This window comes from Anguilla anguilla, chromosome 15 (genome assembly GCF_013347855.1).
Source record: "Anguilla anguilla isolate fAngAng1 chromosome 15, fAngAng1.pri, whole genome shotgun sequence".
In the NCBI taxonomy this organism is placed as follows: Eukaryota; Metazoa; Chordata; class Actinopteri; order Anguilliformes; family Anguillidae; genus Anguilla; species Anguilla anguilla.
Genome location: NC_049215.1, coordinates 31,202,056 through 31,226,009, shown reverse-complemented (window position 1 = coordinate 31,226,009; position 23,954 = coordinate 31,202,056). Strand labels below are relative to the sequence as shown.

Genomic DNA, 23,954 nt, shown 5'->3' with positions numbered 1-23,954 from the left:
GATGTTTTTTTTGTCGCCTTGAAAGCCCAGCGCTGAGAATCTTCATTTCCTCTTTCAAAGGCTAAAAATAAACTCCTGCCACATTACATCTAAAATGATGACCGCAAGGGCCAATGGTATTCGAGCTGACAGATTCCACAATGAGGCTGGTCATATGAGCTTTTTTTTCTTTTTTTTCTTTTTTACAAAAACTGCTCACTGGAAGTAATGCTTTAAATCAACCCCCCCCCCCACCCCCACTCCAAAAAAAAGCCCTGTAGTCCCTCTCTCATCTCCCTCTTTAATCTTTCATCCTCCCCTTGATCAGATCTTGGTTTTCCACATCCTGTCTCAATATGACTACATGACTGCATTTAAAAGAATAGGCCTACATTTCAGAGGCTGTAGTTCTCTGGGAACAAAACACTGCATATCATTTTACACTTCTTTTTTTTGGTACCCAAAGTACAGCAACGTGCTGTCATGTTCTGAGGAACTCTCCATGATGAGTGGTGAGTATCATGATAATGCTGTGCATGTACTACATGTGTTGAAACAGCTAGATTAGCAAAATGTACGCATTTAATAATCACAAAAAGATTTGCTGTAATCCGCAGATTATTAATTTTACAACAAAACAGAAGAGCCATGGTCATAACTGAAACCCAGATATAAAGCTTTTGTCATCCCCCACAAAACCAAAAAGTGGCAAGTTGACTCGTGCAGTACACAGATGGTTCTGTAAATAAGAACTACTAACACAAACGGTGAGATTAGGCTCCAGTAAGAAAGAGGTTTGTGTCAGCGGTACTGTTGTTCATACAGCTGTATGTGTGTGCACTAAGCACACATGAATTTCAAGGGTGAGACTGTGTGTGTGTGTGTGTGTGTGTGTGTGTGTGTAATTGTGTTCGTGTCAAACAGAAAACATAACTCATGTCTTCCTGAAAGGACAGCACAATTACAACTATGAAAATAGAAAAGCACGCATTTCTGGTTTCCAGACTGAAGTTAATAGCAATGCAGCAGAAGCTACACATTCATTATGTTTTTTATTTTGAATTCTGTCATGTGGGGAGAGTTCTGGTACGAAACGAAACTGCAGTCAGAATTCAGACATGCCTCAGTCGTACAGTTATCGTCGGGGTATCAGAAGAGCTGCAACTGCATGAGGTTGTGTCGCCCCCTGTGGGCTAAAGGAGGACCCTGCATTTGTTACGAGGCCAGTGTAGTCATCAAAATGCCGGAGAGTGCAGCAATTTAACAGCGAAAAGAAAGGTCTGGAATATTTCTGGCACACCACCTGTCACCATTTTGTCGGGAAAGCAGCCAAACACATCATTTATAAAATGTGTTAATGTGCCTTCGTGATTTTCCACGATAAATATGACATGCTTGGTTTTAAGAATGTTTACTAAAAACACTGCAGCTAAAATGAAGGTTAAATGGCGTTAATAAGGTAGTGAAGTTTTTTTTTGTGTGTTGTTTTTGTTGTTCACACTTCAGGAAGAAAAGAGTCGCACCTGCATTTATTTGTCAGTCAAAGTTAAGGACACATCTTGATTGAATCCAGGCCATAGAGTGCAACAACCCTGGATAATACATCTTCATGTCAGGAGCATTTGCATAAGTGTCCTAATACCTTTATTTCGATTCCGGGAACTGGCCGACCACTCTCCTTGAGGAGCGTCACGTTAAAGAATGACTCGTGGAGTGTGGCAGGACGAGCAGGTCGAGAACAAGCAGAAAATTCCACTAGACAGAGCACTAGAGGAAAAGTACCCCTCCGTTCAAATGAGCTGTGGAGATGTTCCTTAATTAAATTAATGCACTGCGAGAGTGTCTCAGTGTTCCCCTGAAAAAGATTTTTTTTTAAACTGTCAGGATTAGAGACTAACACCCCGATTCGCACCCCAGGCACACAGCGCTGTTCATAGATAGGAAATACTTGTCCACACTTTTTTTTTTCCTTTTACACCAAAATGCATGTGAATTATGTGTGTGTGAAGTAAGTTCCAGCACATTTTATTTATTGCAGTCACACTCGTTATAGAACAGTCAATGCCTGCTCTCTGCAAATTGCTGTTGAAATACCGTGATCTACACTTTTATGTCCACAATAATGAGACAGATGCTCTGAAATTATGTACAAAGAGCAGTAGTTCCTGAGACAGGCACAAATTCATTTTGAACTACGGATTGAAAGAAAATGGCTTTTGTTGGAACGATATCAGATTTATGCTTCATTATTTTGTAATATTTTATTTTTTTTGGTCACATTTATTCGAGCAGAATATTGTTTTGATTTTACATGCAAGTTTATTTTTACTTTACAGATCTTACACAATGACGTCTGGGATATTTAGATTTGACAGATAACTATACTGTGTACTCTGAGACATTTTGAGCACAAGTTTCAGCTAGCTAGTCTCAGGAAAAATCAGAGATGGATAATATGATAATATGAAGACTAACATGATAGACCATCAAACATCTTCTTAAGATATTTCATTTCTTATAATTCCAATTACTGCTGGCAACTCCAGAAAATAATCTATTTATTAATATTAAGTAATATTTTATAGAAACCATTAAACAGATTTTCTTTCTGTTAAATGTGCAGTACCAGAGCCTGAGAACTCGAGAGTCGGTCAGGATATACAGTGTCTGTAGCTAGTTATCCTTCAGAAATTCCCATTTCAATGTATACAGTCTTATTTTTTAAACTTTCGATTCAGGCATCCGCATCCAGGCTCAAAGGCATCCTGCTGACCCCCACCATGACTTAAAAAGTATTCTATTTTTAAAAAAGGTTTTCATTTCCCAAATCTGTATATAGTCATTGCATATCAAGTCTGGCCAGGGACCTCCTGCTGTACCTTCAAGGACCCTCAGGGATCCGTGGAAACCCTGCGGAAAATCCAGTCCTGAGATTATAGTAAAAAAAAGAATTAAAAAAAAAAACAGAACTTAGAACTTAAAGCATATGGATTTCTGCAAAGATTTATTTTTTAATATTAAAAGTATTTTCCATGTAATAATGAATCATTTGAAAGCTTCTGTTCATGTTTGGGAGTATAAGAATTCAGAGAGAAATCATACTGCTTATGGTACTCAAGGCCCACATGCAAAACATTGTTTCTATGGCAACTCGCATTGGGATGGAGAGGTACGGTATATATATTCTGCAGACTCTCTCTCTCTCTCACACACACACAATGCCAACATGGATATTGTGATTATTTAATTATAACAGGAGCAATACAAGCATTTCAAATATTTATGCAGATCCTTTTCTGGTAATCGTCAGAAATATGCACAGATGCACTGCGTGCGAGAACCTGCAGTTAAGGTCGTCTGCTGTTCCAAATTAAAAACTTAATGGGAACGATGCCACGCCAACAGCATGAGAACAGCCATCTCACACACAGTCCTCACATCACTGCCCACACTGGGAACACTGGTGCTGGAACACAGTCTTTGGGGAACGGTTCTGCCAATGCAAACGACGACGCGCCCACACAGTTTATGTCAGGTAAGACAAAGAAGACGGCTGGGAAAATTCACCCCACCTCACGCCAATATCAGCACCAAGCAGCTCCAGAACATTTGGCATGCACAGGCCTTGATAATGAGGGTGCTTAATTCTGAACCAATTTGACTGACATGTGCATAATCGGCAAGAATATGTTCATGCATTTTTGAAGAGAGGGATTTGGTTCTAGTTTGGGCGTATCAAATGCGTGCAAAAATGTACCACTTAAACCATGTGTCCAAGGAATGTTTTAAAGTGTATGGTAGGGGTAAAGTATGAGGCTCGGAACTTGCTTCCAAAAGAAGGGCTTGTATAATTACAGTATGTATTTTGTTCTCCAAGAATCTACCCTATAACCCATAGACACAATGTCTCACATAAAAATACACAAAACACAATAATTCACATCCAAACATAGAACTTCAGTTTGAGTTAATGCATTAGGAAAATATGAATGATGATGGACAACTGGGCAATACCGCATTCGTTTTCAGCGAATGACATTACACAACGACCTGGAAAATACAGGTTCCTAAATCCAGTTTAACCAATATAATTAATAATGGTGCCGCTGGAGTTCAGCAGTAATGAAAAAAGGAGAGAAATTCTTCCAGCTGAAGGCAAACGAAACCCAACGTTACTCACGTTTCACCGCTGGAGAAGAAACTTTCAGAGAGATCCACAAACCCAAGAGGCCGACGCTCACTTCCAATGGCGCCGTGCACTCAACGCCAAAAAGAAACCGTTCCAATGCGGTATGTAACAGCGGTCATAGCAAGCATTCACTCATCCGCTAACGAAACTTTGCAGGGCGGCAACGGAATCTCGGAAGTACGCTGTAAATTGTAATTAAAGAACCAACTACACACTCTGCAGAAAGGTCATTAGATTTATATTCATATATTTAATTAATGCGACCTTCTGTTCTAAATGCCCTAGTATAATTATCAGTTGTTGTGTCCAACACTGGTTCTCATTTCACTGGTGATCACCAAAATAAAAATGAAAAAAACGCCAGGATAATTTAGCGTTAAATTCACATGATTGGCTTAACCAAAATTTGAAGAGCTTTACCAACCAATGGTACTGCAGAAAATAAGGATTGGCATGCCCTATGGCCACGCTTTACCTTACACGTGAAAGAAAGCACAGCACAGTCTAACAGCACACACACACCCAACCTTTCAACCAAACACAAACCCCAAAAGTGAAAAAAGTAAGTGCCACACATAACACATGCATATTTCTGCCAACATACATTGCTTTCAAGGGTACTACATATCTTCATATCTTTTTAACAAAACTATGAAGATATTCATGCATCCTACATTATGTTTTTCATGAAAGGCACACTATGTAAGATTTCAGTGCGGCTGTGGGCTTGTGTTCACAATCAAATAAGTCTCCTCTCTTCTGTCCTCAACCCCACCCACTCACCTCCATTTTTAAACCATTTTTTATTTTTAAATCTTCGTTTTCCGATAGCTGAGGCCATGAAGGAACAGTGACTCCATGATTGAATATGGTTTTTTTTTTCCAACGAGCCCTGTCGGCTTGTGTTTTCGCTTAGCTGTGCTTGTGCTTCTTCACCTGCGCCATCGCAGTAGCTAGTTAGCGAGAGATGCTCCACCGAAACCTGGTCCCACCCCCACAGAATCTGTAGCTACGCCCACCCCTCCCCTCCCCTCCCCTCCCCTCCCCTCCCCACACACACAAAAAAAGAACAAAAAACATCGTGCCCAGAAACGTCCTGAACACATCTTAGAATAAATACACAGAGGAGCAAATGTTTGGAAACCGTTCACAAAGACAAAAATCGCCTGTGCATAATTGATATGACTGAGATTATTTTATAATATTTTCACGGTAAAAAATCCGGCATAGTATGCCTTTAAGCAAAGAAAGATATATTCTCCTCTTAATGAACATTCTCAATCACTCAATCAGAATCTAGCTGCAAAAATAATGAATTTGAACTGCTAATGGCTCTTAAAGATTAGAAGCAATAACTCCAAACACCCCAGTAGTCATTAATCTACTGTATCTCTGCATGCAAGTGATTTATTACCTGCCTGTCTTTAAGTAATCTGGGAGATGGTAATTTATTTGACAGGGGGAAGGAAATTTGTCTCACATTTTTTAAAAACTAACTTCCTGTCAGTTGCTAGACAAAGTTCCGGATGGATTCATGAGACACTTGACGCATCTGCCACTCACCTCTCATGCATTTTCAGCTCAGTTTTTGACAGTATGAATAATTATCGATGACTGTTTCATGGGGTAACGTTTATCTTCTTGCATTTCTTTGTTTCCCCTGCTTTCCTCTAGTTTTATAATCATCACTTCTGCTATGTCCTCGTGCCAAAACTGTGCCACTCACTCAGTGGGCAGAACACTGCCAGTACATCACCTCCAGAACCAATGGGTATTATTCAAACCACCAAACAGGCTGCACAGTACTGCAGGAGAGCTAGGCTTGATGACAGTTGGTAACAGACCTGGGTCAAATACGTATTTGTTTTGGATTCAAATATTTTTCTGTGCTCTATTGATCTTGCCTGGTGTAATTGAGGCTGCCAATATGGCCAGAAGGTGGGGTTTGCACTTTCTGTGAGTATTTCATTGGTTCCAATATCCCAAGACGAGATCAATAAAGCGTAGAATAGTATTTGAATCCAAAACAAATGCGTATTTGACCCAAGTCTGGTTGGTAAGCTACAGGACGGGTGAATAGGCAAAGAGCACTTATGCAACAGTGATGCTGTTGGAGCCCTTGAGGACTTAGACCCATAGACATATATACATAGATGCTGCATTGGCCTTTGGATCGTACGTCAACGTCGCCGCCATATTGGACCAGGCAAGACTGGCCTGAAAACAAATACAAGTAAACGGAGGAGCTGCGGTTTTTCTAGATAAAAAGCACCATAACGTTTACATTTCTCAACCGATTTCAATGAGTTGTTTTTAATATTCAAGGGTTTATGATCTATATGGAGTAGAAAAAAAGTTTTGAAAACTTTTTTCTACTCTAACTTTTTTTTTTCTCTACGTAGACCATTAAATATAAAACAACCTTGTGAGATATGTGTGCATTTTTGAGAGAAAATAATGGTTGACATCTCAGTAAAAAAAAAAAAAAATTGGCAGCTTTGAAAACAAAACTGTGAGTACCTTTTGTATATAATCACTGCCTTTCCTGTGTTTTGAAATAACCCCCAGTTTCTGAGTAGAGTCATTCTTTAAGGCTGTGGTTTCTTTCCTGTGGAGTTTGAACTCTCGGTCGCCGAGATCTTTCTACTTTCTAGGTAACCTAAGCCATTAATAACTCCGCCATAATCAGACAAATCACAGTTCAATGGCCATATTCAGAATGCTTGCAATTCGGCACGGTATGATTGCACTGCCGTGTCGTCTGTTCTTTTACTCATTTTCAACTTGTAGGCATTATTGTGTTAGGTTTGTTATCTGTGAAGGGAGGGGGCGTAGCAAGCAGAGAGGATGCTGGGAAATGGTTAACAGTGTATTCCATGTTTTCCAGCCAACAGAAGTATCCAGTATGTCTGTGTGTGCAGTCAGGTATTGCTATGTATGCATATGCACTGTTCACATTGTACTTGGATAGTAAATTTATCACTGCAATCGAGTGCTCGCTGTGTAGATACAATTGACTGTCTTGTGCAAATCTAATCCTTTACACTTGGTGTCCTTGGCTAGGTCATTTATAAGTAAGCCTTTATTACAAGTGGAGCTTTGGCCCTAGATATACCCTCCAGCCGTGTGTTAATGTGTACTTAGCCTTGGAACCCTAGCAAGCCATTTTAATACAGTAACCAATCCCAGTTATCTGTCTTCATCATGGCATAAAACAGCCATGCGCTGGCTACACAGAGACAAAGAAATTATAAATCTACAAAGACTGTGCACAAATTAGGGTCATTCTTGGAATAAGTAACTTCACATTCTTACATCGTCAGTGATTACCTGAATTGTGGAACTCAACTAGTTTTCCAAGGACAGGGCAGGTATGAGCAGCAGTCACGCAATTGACTGGATTCAGTGAACAAACATTTGTCCATAACTTTGGCCAAATGAATGCAGGCCTCACTTTTTTCATTGCAAACATTTTGCATTACAGTGTGCTTAAAAAAACAGGAAAGAAAATCTGTCCCTGCTACCTGTGCTAATATCATTCTGGGCTGAATTAATGAATGTGGTTTGTTTGTAACTTCTTAATTGCTTCTTCTTCTTAATTGCTTCTTGTTTTCACATTTTAGACTTCTGTTTAATAATGCATTCATAGTTTAATTATTATTACAAATGATAAAGACTATGGTGTTTGTTTTGGTGTATTATGTGAGATTTCTGTTTAAACATTATACATTATTATAATATACTATGGACCTGAACACTAAATCACAAGAACTAATTGTATGTCTTCCAAAAAATAAATAAATTAAAACAAAATTGGCATGAGCAGTATTATTTGTGCAACATTAGAAATATTGTCAAAACCTTTGAAACAGAAAGTACCTCACTATGTTGGCAGAAATATTCTGTGCAGTACTGGCAGATACAAAATGAGCAAGTATTTCACTTGAAGTGTGGCAACACACCCCCCCCCCCATCCCCCCCACCCCTCACCCACTCACCCACTCACCCGCCAATAAAAAAAAACTGTGTTTAGCTGTCAAACTGACGCACAACGCAAGCAGCTAATACACAAATGATGGAATTTTAGCAAAAACTGTGTGTTTAGCTGTCAAACTGACACACAACGCAAGCAGCCAATACACAAATGATGGAATTTCAGCAAAAAACTGTGTGTTTAGCTGTCAAACTGACACACAACGCAAGCAGCCAATACACAAATGTTGGAATTTTAGCAAAAAACTGTGTGTTTAGCTGTCAAACTGACACACGACGCGAGCAGCCAATACACAAATGTTGGAATTTTAGCAAAAAACTGTGTGTTTAGCTGTCAAACTGACACACGACGCGAGCAGCTAATACACAAATGATGGAATTTCAGCAAAAAACTGTGTGTTTAGCTGTCAAACTGACACACAACGCAAGCAGCTAATACACAAATGATGGAATTTTAGCAAAAAACTGTGTGTTTAGCTGTCAAACTGACACACGACGCGAGCAGCCAATACACAAACGATGGAATTTTAGCCGTCTCCAGGCACCTCTCTGCCCATATAAGGCGCTGGTACGTGGCCGCGGCGGGCTGCTCAGCCGCGCGCGGGAAACGCAGGCCCTATCGCATCCCGCAGAGGGTCCCGTTTCCGCGTGACCTCACGCGCCCTCACAAGGTATCGAATCCTGCCAGACAGGAAGTGCACCGCCGTCCACACACACATCCGGGCGGGTGGGGGTGTGGGGGGGGGGGGTGGGGGGCAGTGCTCCTCTTCGGGCTGAAGCCGAGGGGCTGCCATTCACTGCCCTCGATGCTCGGGAGTCTGTCTCTGCAGCGGAAGATATGATGGCCACCTGTTCCTTCAGCTTTTTTCTCTGGATCTTTGTTCACCTGGGACTGCCGTCCTTATCAACCACAGGTGAGTTGTGAGGAGGACACCCCTTTCAACCGAAAATAATTAAATAATTCCATGCATAAGCATCTTTCTTTCTCTCTCTCTCTCTCTCTATATATATATATATATATATTATATATATATATTATAATAATAATTTGTTCTAGTCTTTTTTGCTGATCGTGCATGAGTCGAACCATTCCATTCCATTCCACGAATGGGCACCTCTTCTGCCGGTAGGTCGCGTGGACAAGGAGGTGACGGTAACCCACGGCAGCAGCGTACGCCTGACGTGCTCCACGAAGCCCTGGAGGCCGGCCACTACGGTGATCTGGAAAGTGGAGCTCAGGACGGGGGGGACGTGCACCATTGGAAACTCCACCACGTCGCGGTTCGTTGACACTTGCCAGGATGGGAAAACGCTCGGGGACACAGCTGAAGGGGTCCCCTATCTGCACATCCCCGACTTTCGGCTCGGCGACGAAGGGATTTATTTATGCTCTGCTGTATTTAAAGATGGGATCGTCGAATTAAAGACCAGGGTAACCATTATGGGTGAGCATGTTTTCTTTTCCCTGGTGTCTACTCCAACTGCACCTAGCCACACTGAAAGCAGCACAGCTCTGTGGAAGCACAACTTCTGCCCATTCCTTATTACCCCAATGGAATAGCGAACTCAATTTCAATTTAAAAAAAAAACTGGGCTTGTAATCTCCTGGTTGCAGGTTCGACTTCAACTGCTGTTGTACCCTTGAGCCGAGCAAGGTTCTTAACCTGGATTGCTTCAGTGCGCATGTAAATGTATATACAGTGCACATGTAAATGTATATCCAGTGCGCATGTAAATGTATATCCAGTGCGCATGTAAATGTATATCCAGTGCGCATGTAAATGTATATCCAGTGCACATGTAAATGTATATCCAGTGCGCATGTAAATGTATATCCAGTGCGCATGTAAATGTATATCCAGTGTGCATGTAAATGTATATCCAGTGCGCATGTAAATGTATATCCAGTGCACATGTAAATGTATATCCAGTGTGCATGTAAATGTATATCCAGTGCGCATGTAAATGTATATCCAGTGTGCATGTAAATGTATATCCAGCTGAATGAAAATGCAAAGGCAGTGCAAGGTGCTCGGGATATAAGTGCCTGCTGCATGCCCATAACGCAATTTAATTAACAGAAATTTACATTTTGCCCATTGGCTACACACAGAAGCAGATGCACTCGCTTACATTTTGCAATTTAGCACAGGCCTTCTGACTCAGAGGGAAGGTTTGAATCTTAAGCAATCTGCCCAGTGGTGAGTACATGTCGTTTTGAGCACAGTGGACATATTCAGGGCTGCAGCAGTTGTCAGAGATCTGTGCTGATACACCTTGACAGAGAGCAGGCTGATGTTAGCCTTAGGGCTGATCAATTTCATTGCTTGTCTTTTGAGGCTTTCAACAAAATGCAAACATTTCACTTAAAACATTTTTGGGGATTAATTTCCTTCATTTTTGTACCGGGTGGTTTAATTAATAATCGGTATTATCATACATGTAGCCTTACACTTATCATATGAAATTCAAAAGATCATCCTAAAAACAAGCGCTAGATTTTATGGTACAACGTCACAATGTTTAAATCATATTTACTATACCACTGCAGTACATATGCACATAAGCCCGCATTCAATAACACTGTGGCACAACAACATTTAACATGTGTCAACATTTAACACCCTCCAGCCCACCAAATTACCACAACACTTCACAGATGTCAAAGCTTGACGTCTACTTTCCATAGTGAACTTTTACAAGCCATGGAATATGTGCAGTTCCTCTCTCATTTCTCTCTGGAAGCTATAGTGTTTTGGTCTTGTTTTACCTCGATGTTCACTTGTCTCACGTGGTTATTTTTCAGAGAATGAAGACACAACGGTGCAGGAAACGCACTACAGTAAGTGCATGCCATCGTATTGCCATCGGATTTTTCATTACATTTTAGCGCTTGGCTTGTTACTTATTATTATCTGGAACAGTTGTACCCATTCATTATTAACACGTATAGAATGACAGAACAGCTTGGGATCATCGAGGAACGGCCCTAGGAAAGGTTTTATTCAGGCAAGGAGTACTGTACACAATTGCACTGCTCCGGGTTGCTCAAAAGATCAATATTATGATTTATATATTTTTTAAAAGCCAAGGCTTTTGTATTTGGCTCTAAAAGTGTAAAATGAACTTGGGAATTCTTGATTTGAAGCTATCAACTATTAGGCTTTGCATATGGTGCATGTAACATCTTTTACACAGTTCAGCTATCTAATCCAATTGCATACAGCATGGTTTTGCCAATGATACCTGATGCAAACAGCATCTTACTTGGTTCCAGCCAATTACATAATTCAGAAAGTAGTGCATGAATACAGAGCATGCTTTACTGCAGATTTGTATTTGAACTTGTTTTTAAAATGTATCCATGTCTTGTGTCCACCCCTTATATAACGGGACTTCACCACTGGAACTCCATTTCCCAGCCACCTCCACTGCCCCTCAGTCTCTGCCCACTCAGATGTTTTGCATTAAAGAGATGAAGTCAGGAACATGAAGACTATGGTGGCCATGCAAATGGAGGCCTGCTAAAGTAGGGGAGGACCTAACTCTAACAGGATTTATTCAGACCACATCTCCGCTCTCCACATCAAAGCCCTCTTTGTGCTGTTATTGATTCTTACAACATACAGACATTTATTCATATAAATAAACAGATCTCCTGTTTAACAAGTCTTTCCTAAACAGACAGGAGGTAGGACATCAATGAAACATTTGCGAAATGTTGGGAATTGAGTGGAAGATGTTAAGTTTATTTTAATTGGATGGCATTAAGCAGGTGGTGTTTTAAAATGAGTGTTGTAACAGTACGTGTCAGACGCATGCAGATTACATTCGTAATAGCAATTCTGGTGCGCAGACAGAGTTTATGATGTTACACGGCAGCTGCTTGTATTAAACAACTGCATAATCACAGAGTCTGCTTACAGAAGACATACGCTGATTATTTCATCATCATTTGCATCTGTCAAAAACATCATTGAAGCAGATTCTCCCACCCTGTCCTTATTATTAAAAAAATGATGTGACCAAAAAACTCAGTGCTATCTATGGTGTAAATGCAATATAGACACAATTTTTTAACTGAAAGCAGAGAATGATTTTTGAATCACTTCACACCCTGGAGGTGCTACTATGACTGTATTATTATACATTAGCCTCTTTGGGGAAAAAAGCAATGTATACTTGTTATTATTTTGTGTTACCACCATTTCTAAACAGCCAGTTCACAATTTCAGTTGTTACTTGAGGCTCACTCACTCTTCTCAGCACACACTGCTGCGATGATTTTTGGAGACTTGCCCTGATGTGTAAAAATAAAGACTGAATTCTTGCCTGCTGTCTTCTGCATTTGAAAATTATAGCATTAGCATGCTTGCTAGCTACATTAGATGACATTAAACATAGATTATTAGTATTATTAATTATAATTAATTTACATATTAATAATATTTATTTAAATATTATTAATATATAAACAAATAAAAAAACAGATTAGAATTATAAGATAAGAGACATAAGAGGTACTTATATAGATACCATGGATGAGATCATATAAATAAGAAAATTCCAATGAAATCTGCATTTTATCCACCAGGCTGTATGGCAATTGAAAGCAATAATCATATAAAAAATTGAATATGACTTTAAAGCGAGAGATGAGTGACCATCATAGAAAACTCAGTATTAAAGGGCATGTTGCACCCACCATTTTATAACATCCACTGGCTCCGAATAGCTGCATGTGTGCCCTGTGGAAAAAGACTACTCCATTACACATGACATGCAGAATGTGCTTCTGTCAGCATAAATATAATGTTCTTCCAGATCATAGCTCAGAGTCCAGATCTTGCGGTATATTCATTACTAAATCATTACTGGCTGTTATTTTATTAAACAGGGGAGGGAATCATTCAAATGTGTCACCTATTTTAATGAGTGATTCATTGAAATACTGCTGTTGTAATTTTACTCTGGGCAGTGTACGTGACTATTGTGTCTTAGCTGAAACGATGGGAGAATAGAATGCAGGATTCAGCGCTTGGATCCTTGCACGATTCATACCAAATATATCTCCAGGATGCGCAGAAATGCGATCGTTGATCACTAATGTATAATATGTCAGTTTATCAGCACAATAAAACTTTTGTGAATATGCCCCATTGTGTATTGGGACTACATGAATATCACACAGGCTAATAAATATTGGGAGAGGTGTTAAAAAGTGGGCCAAGCTGCTGAGCGGAGACTAGGCCTACCGTGGGATGCGCGATTGTGTGAATTGCTTTTTGATCTGTCATTCTGGAGCGTACAGAATAAATATCAGCATTCACTGCATGTGCAGAACTGGGACGGGGGGGAGGCACTCTCTCTCCCCACAAGAGACGTCCTCATAGTCTTTCGTCTTCGCTGGGAGAGGACGACACTGAAGAGGACACAGAAGCTTTCTGTGAATGAGAGGAGAGAGAGAGGAGAAGAAAAAACGAGCGCGTCAAACCCTTTCCCACAGGACACGCCAGTGTCAGGTCAGCCTCTCTCTGGTGTTGGGAAAGGCACTGGCTGTGGGTTTGCATTCGGAGGTACTGGGGCACCTATGAGAAAACAGTGGCGCTCATTTTGAGCCTGAGGAGAGCCAAGATGTCAGCCACTCTGTGGTGTTGGGAAAGGCATTGGCTGCAGTTCGCAGTGGGAAGTACTGGGACACCAATCATTTTGGGCCTCTGAGAAGAGCCAAACTGTCAGTCACAAGCCTCTAAGCCAGGTACTGTTTCTCCTTAACTACTCCTGTTGATAATTTTCACAAGGAGCCATACTCACCCTGTTGCCAGACTCTGATTGGCTAGGTGGGGTGGCCGGACAGTTAACTTCCTCTTCCTGCTGCTCCTCTCCTGTTTCCTCTCCATTGTCACTCCTCTTTTCCTCCTCTTCTTCCTTTCGCTCCTCTTCCTCTTCTCCCTGCTCCAGCGTGCTGTCGGATGACTCAGGTGCCTCGGGCGTCTCAGGAATCTCAAGCGTGTCGAGAGCAGCCTGCTCCAGCAGCAGGGTGCTGATGGGAATCTTTTTGGCCTTGAAGAAGTTGTAGGCCTTTTTGCTGACAACCAGCAGGGTGAGGGCGTCGCCGCTGCCAGTGATCCTCTCCACCACCTGCTCGTGGGTGCTGTCCTCCACGTTGACCCCACCCACCTCGATCACGACATCGTCGTCCTCCAGGCCCGCCCTGTCGGCCACCCCGCCCTTCACCACCTGGAAACGGGCAAGAGTGACGGACACGTCAGTGTCACTGCGACGCGGCCGGTGCTCATGCCGGGTTTCAGCAGCAGGCTGTTTTAAAATGGAAGACGAAACCGCATGGAGAAGGACAGAATTCACAAACTCCCACATTCACATTCCAGGACAGCATCTGCAGGGCACCAAAGCATTAAACCGAAAACTAAAAGATGTGGCTCAAGGCCAGATGCAGTTTCATTATATATTTATTGCTTTGGGAAGTACAATTTTTGCTTTTATGTTTTTTTATTTTTTATTTTAACAAATTCAGTGTCAAACTCTGCACAGTACATAATTCTCAATTGACAAAATTGGGTTGTTCTCCCGAGTTAAATAAATATATATACATACAGTATCTGTGTGGGAAATCTTCAATATGACAAAGAGAGATAAAGTGACCAATTAGGTAAATAACCCCACCCCCGAACCCACACTGTGTTTCACTGCAAGTTGAATAAAAAGTTATTAATGAATCATATGCCATCTCCTGTATTCTTGGATGTAGAAAAAATCCACATCAGATTACCTTTTTTTCCAGATTTGTATTCAACTAAATCTTATGTTAGGAGCCTACTGTTATAAAAAGAATGGTATCATGTTATATTAATTGGCCTAAAGCATGAGTAATTACACCACAACCACAGAACAGGGTAGAGCATAACAACTATATATGTACACAGTCACTTACAGCCAAGAAAACCAAGTTTAAGCTGTTTTCTTAACTCCAAATGAAGTCCCCGAAGTCAGAACCAAACCTCAGCTATTCTTCTTTTACCCAAAATTGTAATGCTGTAATATGAAAATGGATTCATTCATTAACATTCAAGTTTTGAAATATGGTGTTTACCACCATAAGTACAATGTCTATGTACACCACGGTCAAACCAAAGTTGCACTACCTGAAAAACATACGTTTCAAACCAGCACATTTCACACAATGACAGCCCGTGCAGGTGCGCCCCCATCTTACCTCCTTCAAATACTGACCAGGTACCCCATGGACGCCATTGAGGTGGAACCCAAATCCACTGGCAGTCTTTTCGAGCTTGCAGAGCTTGGGTTTGTACTCTTCCGGGATTGGCTGGGAAGAGGCAGGGGGCGGGGTAGGCACAGGTTCGGGGGCAGGTGTGCCACCGTTGGGGGATGCAGGGGGGCTCGTCTGTTGATGGGACCCCCTCACCTCGTTCCAGTAGAAAAGGGGAGACACTCCTGCCTGTAAAGTTATACACACTGAGTTATTTTATTTTTTCCACAAAGATCAAAACAAACTGCCATTCGATGGCCCGTGACAGGCCACCACTGAGGATATGATGACAGATTATTAATAAATGCAAAGCATTAGGGCCTAGAATACAGGCAACCACGTACCTTCTTGTACATTTTGTCAGTCTCTTCATCCACCACCAGCAGAGAGCAGGACCCCCCGCACTGCCGGATTCTCTCCACGACCTGCTCGTGACCCAGGGACTCCACTTCCTGTCCGTTCACGGCCACCAGGCGGTCCATGTCCCTCAGCCCCGCCTCCTGCGCGGGGCTGCCGAGGTCAATGTCCTTTATGAAGTGGCCTGAGAGGGGGAGGAGCATTACGCTTGTGTATACTGTTAGCTTCTCTGATGTGCACAATTTTCCCCTTTTGCTTAATTTGGCTGAGGGGCCCTTATGTCCCGATGATGAAGCAAGGACATGTTTTGTCTTATTGAGCCTCCAGCAACGTACTGCTCCTGAATTTTCCATGGTTGACCGTCTCACCGCTCAACCAATGCAATGATGGCAGTCAGGTGCAGTTATTCTTGCAGAATGGGGTTAAGATGACAAGTCTAGTTTGGTTAGATCGATGCAGCCCAACTCCGTTCCTGGAGATGAACCTTAATTTGACACCACTGATTCCACTAATTAGCAGTTCAATGATATCTCTAACTTGTGAATGAGGTGTGCTTTGCTAGGGTAGGAGAGAGAACCTACAGGACGGTAGATCTCCAGGAATAGGGCTGGAACTTCTAATGACCTCCTCTTGCCTTTAGGCAGACGTGACCCCTCCCCACATGGGACGTTGACCCTGCCACTCAAACGCACCTTCCATGTTTGGGTCGGCTCGCAGGAAGAAGCCGTAGCCGTCGGTGCCCTTCGTCACCTCGGCGATACGCGGCTTGTGGGGGAGGAGCTTAAGGGTGGCCAGCTCCGCCCTCAGCTGCAGATTCCGGTTCCTGTAGTGGCTGTCCGTCTCTTCGTCAGCCAATAGGAACAGGACGCTGGCGCCCGAGGCCCTCACCTGCCACACACCGCAACACAGGTGAACAGCGAATCCCCCCCCCACGGTCCCCCACAGGGGCAACGGAAAGCACCGGAAAGGTGGTGTTGAGAGAGGGGGGGGTCACGGATTCTATAATTCAGTTTAGCCTCGGCTTATCTTTTAGACAGAGATAAGTGGAAATCTTTGTGGAAGTGGAGGTCACACAGAACTTCACAAGGGAGGTTTTATTCCCCCAGTCTGGCTCAGTTCAGGGCTTTTATTTTATTTTATTTTTTAAAAATTCCTTCTAGACTGGGAAAAATCCCTTGTGAGGCTCTGTTTGACTTTCTCTTCCACAGAGATTTCCACTTAACTGGAATAGATATATGTTTTATTTTTAAATCAACAAATGAAGAAATCAATGCATTTTTCTATCGAGAGGGAATCATGGACTGTTTCCGAATCAGTGAGGTCACTGATGACATGGTCCACCAAATTTAGGGCTCATGAAGCCTCAGCACAAGGATGTTTCAGCAGTGCTATCCAGTGCCTGGAAGAAGGGCTTTCCATAAAAACACAGCATCGCTCAAAACCATGGTGAGAACCGCGCTGCTGAATTCAAACCTCAGCAGAGATCCGCTTTAAAAGGTCAGACTCTTAATCCGTGCGCTCTCGTGGTACAGCGTGAGATTTTGTGAAACAAACGACATGTGTGTAACCTTCTCCACGATCTGCTCGTGCGTGGCGTGCTCCACGTTTTCGCCGTTCACTTCCACGATGCGGTCTTGGGCCTTCACCCCGGCCCTCTCCGCCACACCCCCGGGGGTCACATTGGTCATGAAAATGCCCTTCTCACCTTACACCAGACACACAGACAGACAGACAGACAGACAGTACAACAACAACAAAAGTATGTAATAGTAATAAAAATAATAATAACAATAATAATAATCATCATCATCACCAATACATAGATATATAAAAGTCACTCAAGCTATAATGACATGAAGCGCTCTTTCCGTAAGACTGTCAGCAAAACTACAAGGCTTAGGCGGAGATTAATTAATGGTAAATGCTTACATAATGTCAAGAAAATTTTTTTTAAACGGACAGTTAATGCATGGAACTGCTTGCCAGGTCTCGTAGTTAAGGCAGATACGCTTGGAGGACGCAAGTTCTTGAGAAAGTGTTAGATGCGCACTTGGGCTTTTGGTAAGCAATGGTGACAGATGGGCTGAAAGCCTTGGTCTACGGTCTGAGAACCAAAATGGCAGTTTTTAATTGTCTAGGTCTGCAGAACAAACTGGGCCCTCACCATGAGTGGACTTCAGCGAAAAGCCATACTCGTTCTTAGCCTTCACCAGGAAGCAGAGTTTGGGTTTGGGCATCGACCCAGCTACACCATTCATGACAGGCTGTGCCTGGGTGGGGCGGGGCTGGGGGTTGAACAAGTCGACCCCGTCCGCCTTGGCCTGTTTGTAGGAGGCCTGGTCCAGGATGTGAAACGTTACGGTGTTTCCACTGCGCTTCACCATATCCACCACCTGGAACAGGAAACAAACAGGAAGTTAAGGGGGCTACTTCCTCCTGAACCATGTATACAGTAAGCTAAATGTGCTACTTCCTTTTGAACCATGTATATAGGAAGGTAAAAAGGTTATTTCCTCTTGATACATGTATGCAGGAAGCTAAATGAGCTACTTCCTCATGAACCACATATACAGGAAGCTAAGAGTGCTACTTCTTTCTGAACCATGCATACAGGAGGCTAAGAGGGTTACTGTCTCCTGAACCATGTACACAGGAAACCAAGAGGGCGATGGCTTTCTGAGCCATGTATACAGGAAGCTAAATTGGTTGCTTCCTCCTGAACCATGTATACAGGAAGTCTCTATGAGAATGAGGTCATTTCAGAATCTGTCACAGACCGCCCCCCCCTGGGCGGAGCTCACCTGTGAGTGGTCCAACCGATCCACGAACGTCCCGTTGACCCTCAGGATGCGGTCCCCGTCCTTCATGCCGGCCAGCTCGGCCGGGCCGCCCAGCTCCAGATTTCGGATCAGGTGACCCTCCTCGCCCTGCTCCTCGCGCAAGAAGAAGCCGAAGCTCCGCCCCTCGCTCTTGCTCAGGTTGATCACTCTGGGTGTGGGCGTGGCCATCTCTGTCACATGACCAAAGAAAAGCATGGAATGCACCACTGTCTCTCTTTCTTCTCCCGAATACTTCTTTAGAGCACTGCAGTGCATCATACGTGTGTACTCCATGAACAGGAATGACAAGAAGTTCAACTTTTTTTGTCATTTGCTAAAAGCTACACATTCATATTTCCTTTCAAAGAAAAAAAAAGTAGAAATGTGCTCAAAATAGGAACACTGTATCTACAGAAGAGCAGTCTAATATTGCATCTCTGGCATAAAACAAAGACAAAATATCTGCAGAGGGACACACACTAATATTCTGAGTGCATACTCTGCACCGAATAAAAACACTATCAGCAGCAGACTTTGTTTCTGTATAATTAAGCAGGTGGGTCCTGGCTGTGGAGTGTGTGGGTGGAACAGACAGAACGTTTCCAAGCTTCAGTACCAGAATGCGACAGAGTGGAAAAAGCAGAGCTGTTCCTGAACTAGTCTCCAGTTCTAGTGCTGAGAAATATGTTCCTATCCTAATATCTACAGTACTTGATAAATACAAAATGAAAATATATATTTCACTTCCATTGGAATTTGTGTTGTTTTCTCAAGCTTTGGTTGATTCAGATAATGCAAAAAAAATATATACTTCACAAAGCAAACAAGGCTACTGAACTTGACCTTCAGTGTAAAGGCCCCATTTTAAAGCTGCTATCAGTGGCTGTTCAGGTAGTTTATAATTGATCTAGAACCTTCCGTTCAGTTTTACACCTGCTGAGAAGCAATAAATGACCGATAGCAGCCATCTCCTAAAAAGAATAGAAAAAGCCAGAGCGGATATCAGATCTGTGGCTATATGAATCCAGTCCTGTCAGGAAGGTCATGCATTCTAACTGCCTTTCCAGTATCAGACATGTATGGCTCTATCAACACATCTCTGATTATTATGAGATATAAATACTTGTATTTATCTACATTTATCTGTACATCAGTAAAGGTGTTTATTGCTATTATTGTTGAACTACTGCTGCTACTACTGTTATTGCTAGAGCTACTGATACTGCTACTACTAATAATAACAATTACAACAACAATAATATTTTTAAAAATAGTAATACGTTAAAATATTTATGCTATTGTATTGGTGCACAGTATATGTCATTATTATGTGGTACGGAAACCCTGACTGTGAGTTTACTCAGCGACGAACATGTCACTCAAATCAAGAGTTTCGAAGCTCCCCCCAAAACACCGCCCTGTTAATGTCTAACGCATTTTTTGCTCAGTTGTTCAGTGCCTACAGAAGGCAGCAATGCGGTAGCTATTGGGGGCGGGGGGAGATGCCACTGCTTTTATTTGTATCTATATTTGTGTCAAACCAACAAAATTATTTGTATTCAGATTTTTTTTAATGGAAGTGGGCGTGGCATAAACCAGAAGTGGGTGGAGTTTTACACAGAAGCTGCATAAAAAGCCAGAAATCCCATATTTTTACCATTAGAATAACTGCCACTGCTGTTGTCGAAATATTGAAGCAATAAGTCATGTTTTTACAATTACATCAATAATAATCCAGTTTAACAACAGGTAATTTGCTTTTTAAGGCTGTATTGAACAAACAATGACCTACAGGCTATGTTATATAGCCATAACAGGCTTTTATAACACTGAGGTAAACAAACAGTCAAATCAAGCTTCAAACATAGGCAAAATGTTTTTTATAAATCAAGACATTGTTACTCATCCAAACTGCATGAACCCCACCTCCACCCCTACCCGAGGGACACCAAACTGATGACTTCATCACGGTCACGCGTCAGATTTCAGGGACATCCTGCTTAGACCCATCAGAAAAACATTTGTAGTATTTTTTTTGACATAATACGTTTTTCAGTGAAAATATTCAAAATATTATTTTATTTTTATTGAATGAAGTGGGTTTCCGCATAATAGAATTTGTGATTCTTGAAATTTTGACCACAGACTCATGGTCGACAAAAATGAACTACTGGGCCTTTGGAGGATGAAACATGTTAATTTCATTATAGTAAATCCAAATCCAAGTTGAGCTTCACTCAGTGGAACAGAAAACCAGTATCCTGCTTAGAAAACAAGCCTGGGAACTGTGTTCCAGTTTCGGGCCCAGTTCTCGACCAGCATCCTGCTTAGAAAACAAACCTGGGAACTGTGTTTTCCGGTTTTGGGTTCTGTGAGGCTTTGTTAACACAGCTACAGGAAGCTGGGGCAGCAGAGAAAACATTCCTCACCTTTTCAGTGGCAACTACTCCGCACAATTTTGTAAGATCTATGATTTGGATCAAACCAAATTACTTGTCCCAGCAGAGGAATTCTTAGTTTGTTGCCATGGTAATCATGCTGGCCTTATCTTCATCAAATTACCACGCTAATCCTTCCATCGGGGGAAAACCGCTTATTGCTGTTGTGGGTACGATGAATTTTAACACCCTCTCCAAAGAAAAGAGAAAGAAGAAGAATCCAATTATTTCACACAATTCGTAACAGAGTAAAAGTCAATGTTTTTCATTAAGAGGAAAAAATGAAAATGCTTACAGTTGGAACTGTCCTCATGATCTACACCACGAACACTGTACTCTGGGGATTGTTAATAGTTAACAGTCAATCCGGCGGAAAACTCTTTTCCAAAGTACGAACTATGAGGAACGCCTTCCCTTTGCTTCCACAAGAAACAATGTATGCCACAGGATGTAGCATTGCACTAATTTGAACGCCACAGGATGTAGCGTTGCGCTAATTTGAACGCCACAGGATGTAGCGTTGCGCTAATTCGAACGCCACAGGCGGTAGCGTCGCGCTCATACGAACGCCACAGGCGGTAGCACAACCTGAATTCGAAAGCAAAAGGACGCACTGTCGTACCAGAACGCGATCCGAGGCGCGTCAAAAACACCTGCAGCTCCAAACCTGTTCCTCCGTTTCCCCGTCCGTGCTACTTTTATGAACTGCTCCTGACGGCGGTTCTACTGATGTACTTATATAACAAGAGAAAACAATTTCAAACAGAGGGAAAAATAACGTTGATAAAAACATCCCCTCGTCGTACGTGAGAGCAACACGGCTTTGACCTGGCCGCGTAATTCCTGCGATTTGTCTCCACGCAGAGCTTAACTGAACGAGCCACACGCCAGGCTCCATGCAACAGCCCATTGCTAAACACCAAGCAGTGACTCTATGACGGTTAATCACTTTGCCCATATATTACAGGGGTATACCTGCAATGGCCACTCCGCTGGTGCAAGCCTTTCGCTCGCTCAGTAACAAACTCTCAGAGAACAAAGGTATGAGAAAGTGCACTTGTCACTGTGGTGGTACTCCATAGGTACGTAAAATTGTACCCTAGCCAGCAATACATCATTTATTTGTACCTTTTTTTTTGGTCGTACAAGGTACTTATTAATACCCAAATGGAACATTATTGTACTTTCCGGGTACATTTGCGAAAGAACAAACATGTACCTGCACTGTACCTGCACGTACTTCTGAGAGGGCAGGGGCCCTAAGGAGGAAGCTCACAGCCCTGCCATTCCTTTCACACTGTCCACCGATAAATGCCTGTGCCCATGCTAACACCATGAAGACGGACACTCACCTGCTGCCTGCTGGATGTCGTCCGAAGGAAGGCTTTCCTCGCAGACTGCGGGTGCAGTTATCTCTCCTTCTCCTTGGGGACTTTGGCAGACCAAAGGTTGACTTAACAGCTGAGTTATTTAACCGAGTCCCATGGTCCGGTCCAAGTGACCGCACGCCTCTCCTCGGGGGGGTTGAGTTGCTCACAGGGTGGGGTTCATCATGGGGATGGGGAGCGGGGGGGGGAGTGGGGGGCAGGGAGGGGGGGGGTGCATTTTGTTGTGGCGAACGTCAGATCTTTTCTGCTTCGCCTCTCAAAATTCTGGGCGTTTTGAAAGGATCGCATAAAGATCTGAGCGCTGCTTAGCTCAGGGACAACCCTTCAATCCCAGTCCATTGTGATTCCTGAGGGACACAGATGGTAGAGACCAATCAACTTTACCCAGACTTTCCTACGTTCTTCTCATCATATTCAGTGTGGTGTGACAGGGGAAGATGGCTAAATTATTGAAATGTGTAACACTTAAAGACATTTATTTATTTGACGTTTATTCATTAGACCCAGCACACATTAACAATGATTGTTTGAAACAATAACCTGGTTAATCATATCGTATCAATCAATTTTCTGAATGTGAAGGTACAAGCATCCATATAGGGATTGTGAACACGGATTGGTGGATGATGCTAACCTGTGACAGGTAGGGATCATGCATTTTCAGCAGTTGAGAATGACTGTGGCTAGGATACCTGGTGGTTCCTCCAGATATTGCTTTGGGGTACAGTGTACTGACTGTATAGACTGTATAGACTGTGTAGACTCCAGTAACTAGCACATAACAGTCATAGCATGCAACAGAATGGAAGGGCTTCTGTTGGCTTGTTCATCCTTGAAAGTGTTCTCCATGATTTCTCCCTCCCTCTACACATTTATTATTTTATTTTTTTACATTTATATATATTTGTTTAACCTGAAAAACAATTCAAACTGCCTCTACCTGCAGTCAGCTTGGTAACAGCAACTTCGCGAAGAGGATTCCAACATTTCACCACAATATTCTCTTTTCTGTAAATCCTTCAGTTGGCGGCATGGTGGTGCAGTGGGTAGCACAGTGGCCTAACAGCAAGAAGGTCCTGGGCCTTTTTGTGTGGAGTTTGCATGTTATCCCCTGCGTGGGGTTTCCCCCACAGTCCAAGGACTTGCAGGTACACTAACTGGAGAGTCTAAATTTCCCAATAGGTGTAAATGGTATGTGTGCCCTGTGATAGATTGGCGGCCTGTCCAGGGTGTATTCCGGCCACAATGCATGCTGGGATAGGCGCCAGCACCCCCCGGGACCCAGCCCAGCATAAGAGAGTATAGATAATGGAAGGATGGAAATCCTTCAGCTGAACACTGAACTGTTCACAATCAAACCCTGCCGACATGCCCTCTTCCTAAACTCTTGATTTTCCGACACGCTCTGCTAGACACGCATTGTAAAATAAATCTGACCGTGTATGTGGTATACCAATCGGTCAGCGCCGATGACTATAGGCACTGTAACACATTCATGTAAAT

At 42.5% G+C, this 23,954-nt stretch overlaps 1 protein-coding gene across 1 annotated transcript; it reads right to left on the bottom strand.

Annotated features, from left to right (window-relative positions):
• Positions 1 to 11,898: 11,898 nt before the first annotated feature.
• pdzk1 (PDZ domain containing 1) lies at positions 11,899 to 22,587 on the bottom strand. The gene is made up of 9 exons (XM_035394789.1): positions 22,416 to 22,587; positions 18,608 to 18,816; positions 17,971 to 18,199; positions 17,375 to 17,511; positions 16,499 to 16,694; positions 15,794 to 15,990; positions 15,396 to 15,638; positions 13,976 to 14,401; positions 11,899 to 13,605 (listed from the first exon to the last, which is right to left on the bottom strand). Exons 2-9 carry the CDS (start codon positions 18,812 to 18,814, stop codon positions 13,549 to 13,551), a joined length of 1,692 nt encoding a protein of 563 aa, XP_035250680.1. The 5' UTR covers positions 18,815 to 18,816; positions 22,416 to 22,587; the 3' UTR covers positions 11,899 to 13,548.
• Between the last annotated feature and the right edge of the window lie 1,367 nt (positions 22,588 to 23,954).

Bases quoted from the DNA above. Each gene is read 5' to 3' on its own strand.
- pdzk1 (XM_035394789.1), bottom strand. From the start codon at position 18,814: ATGGCCACGCCCACACCCAGAGTGATCAACCTGAGCAAGAGCGAGGGG. The intron at 17,512-17,970 runs GTGAGGGCCCAG...GTCTGGTGTAAG, and splicing joins TTCGCTGAAGTCCACTCATG to GTGAGAAGGGCATTTTCATG. The intron at 13,606-13,975 runs GTGAGTATGGCT...TCTCATTCACAG, and splicing joins AATCAGAGTCTGGCAACAGG to AAAGCTTCTGTGTCCTCTTC.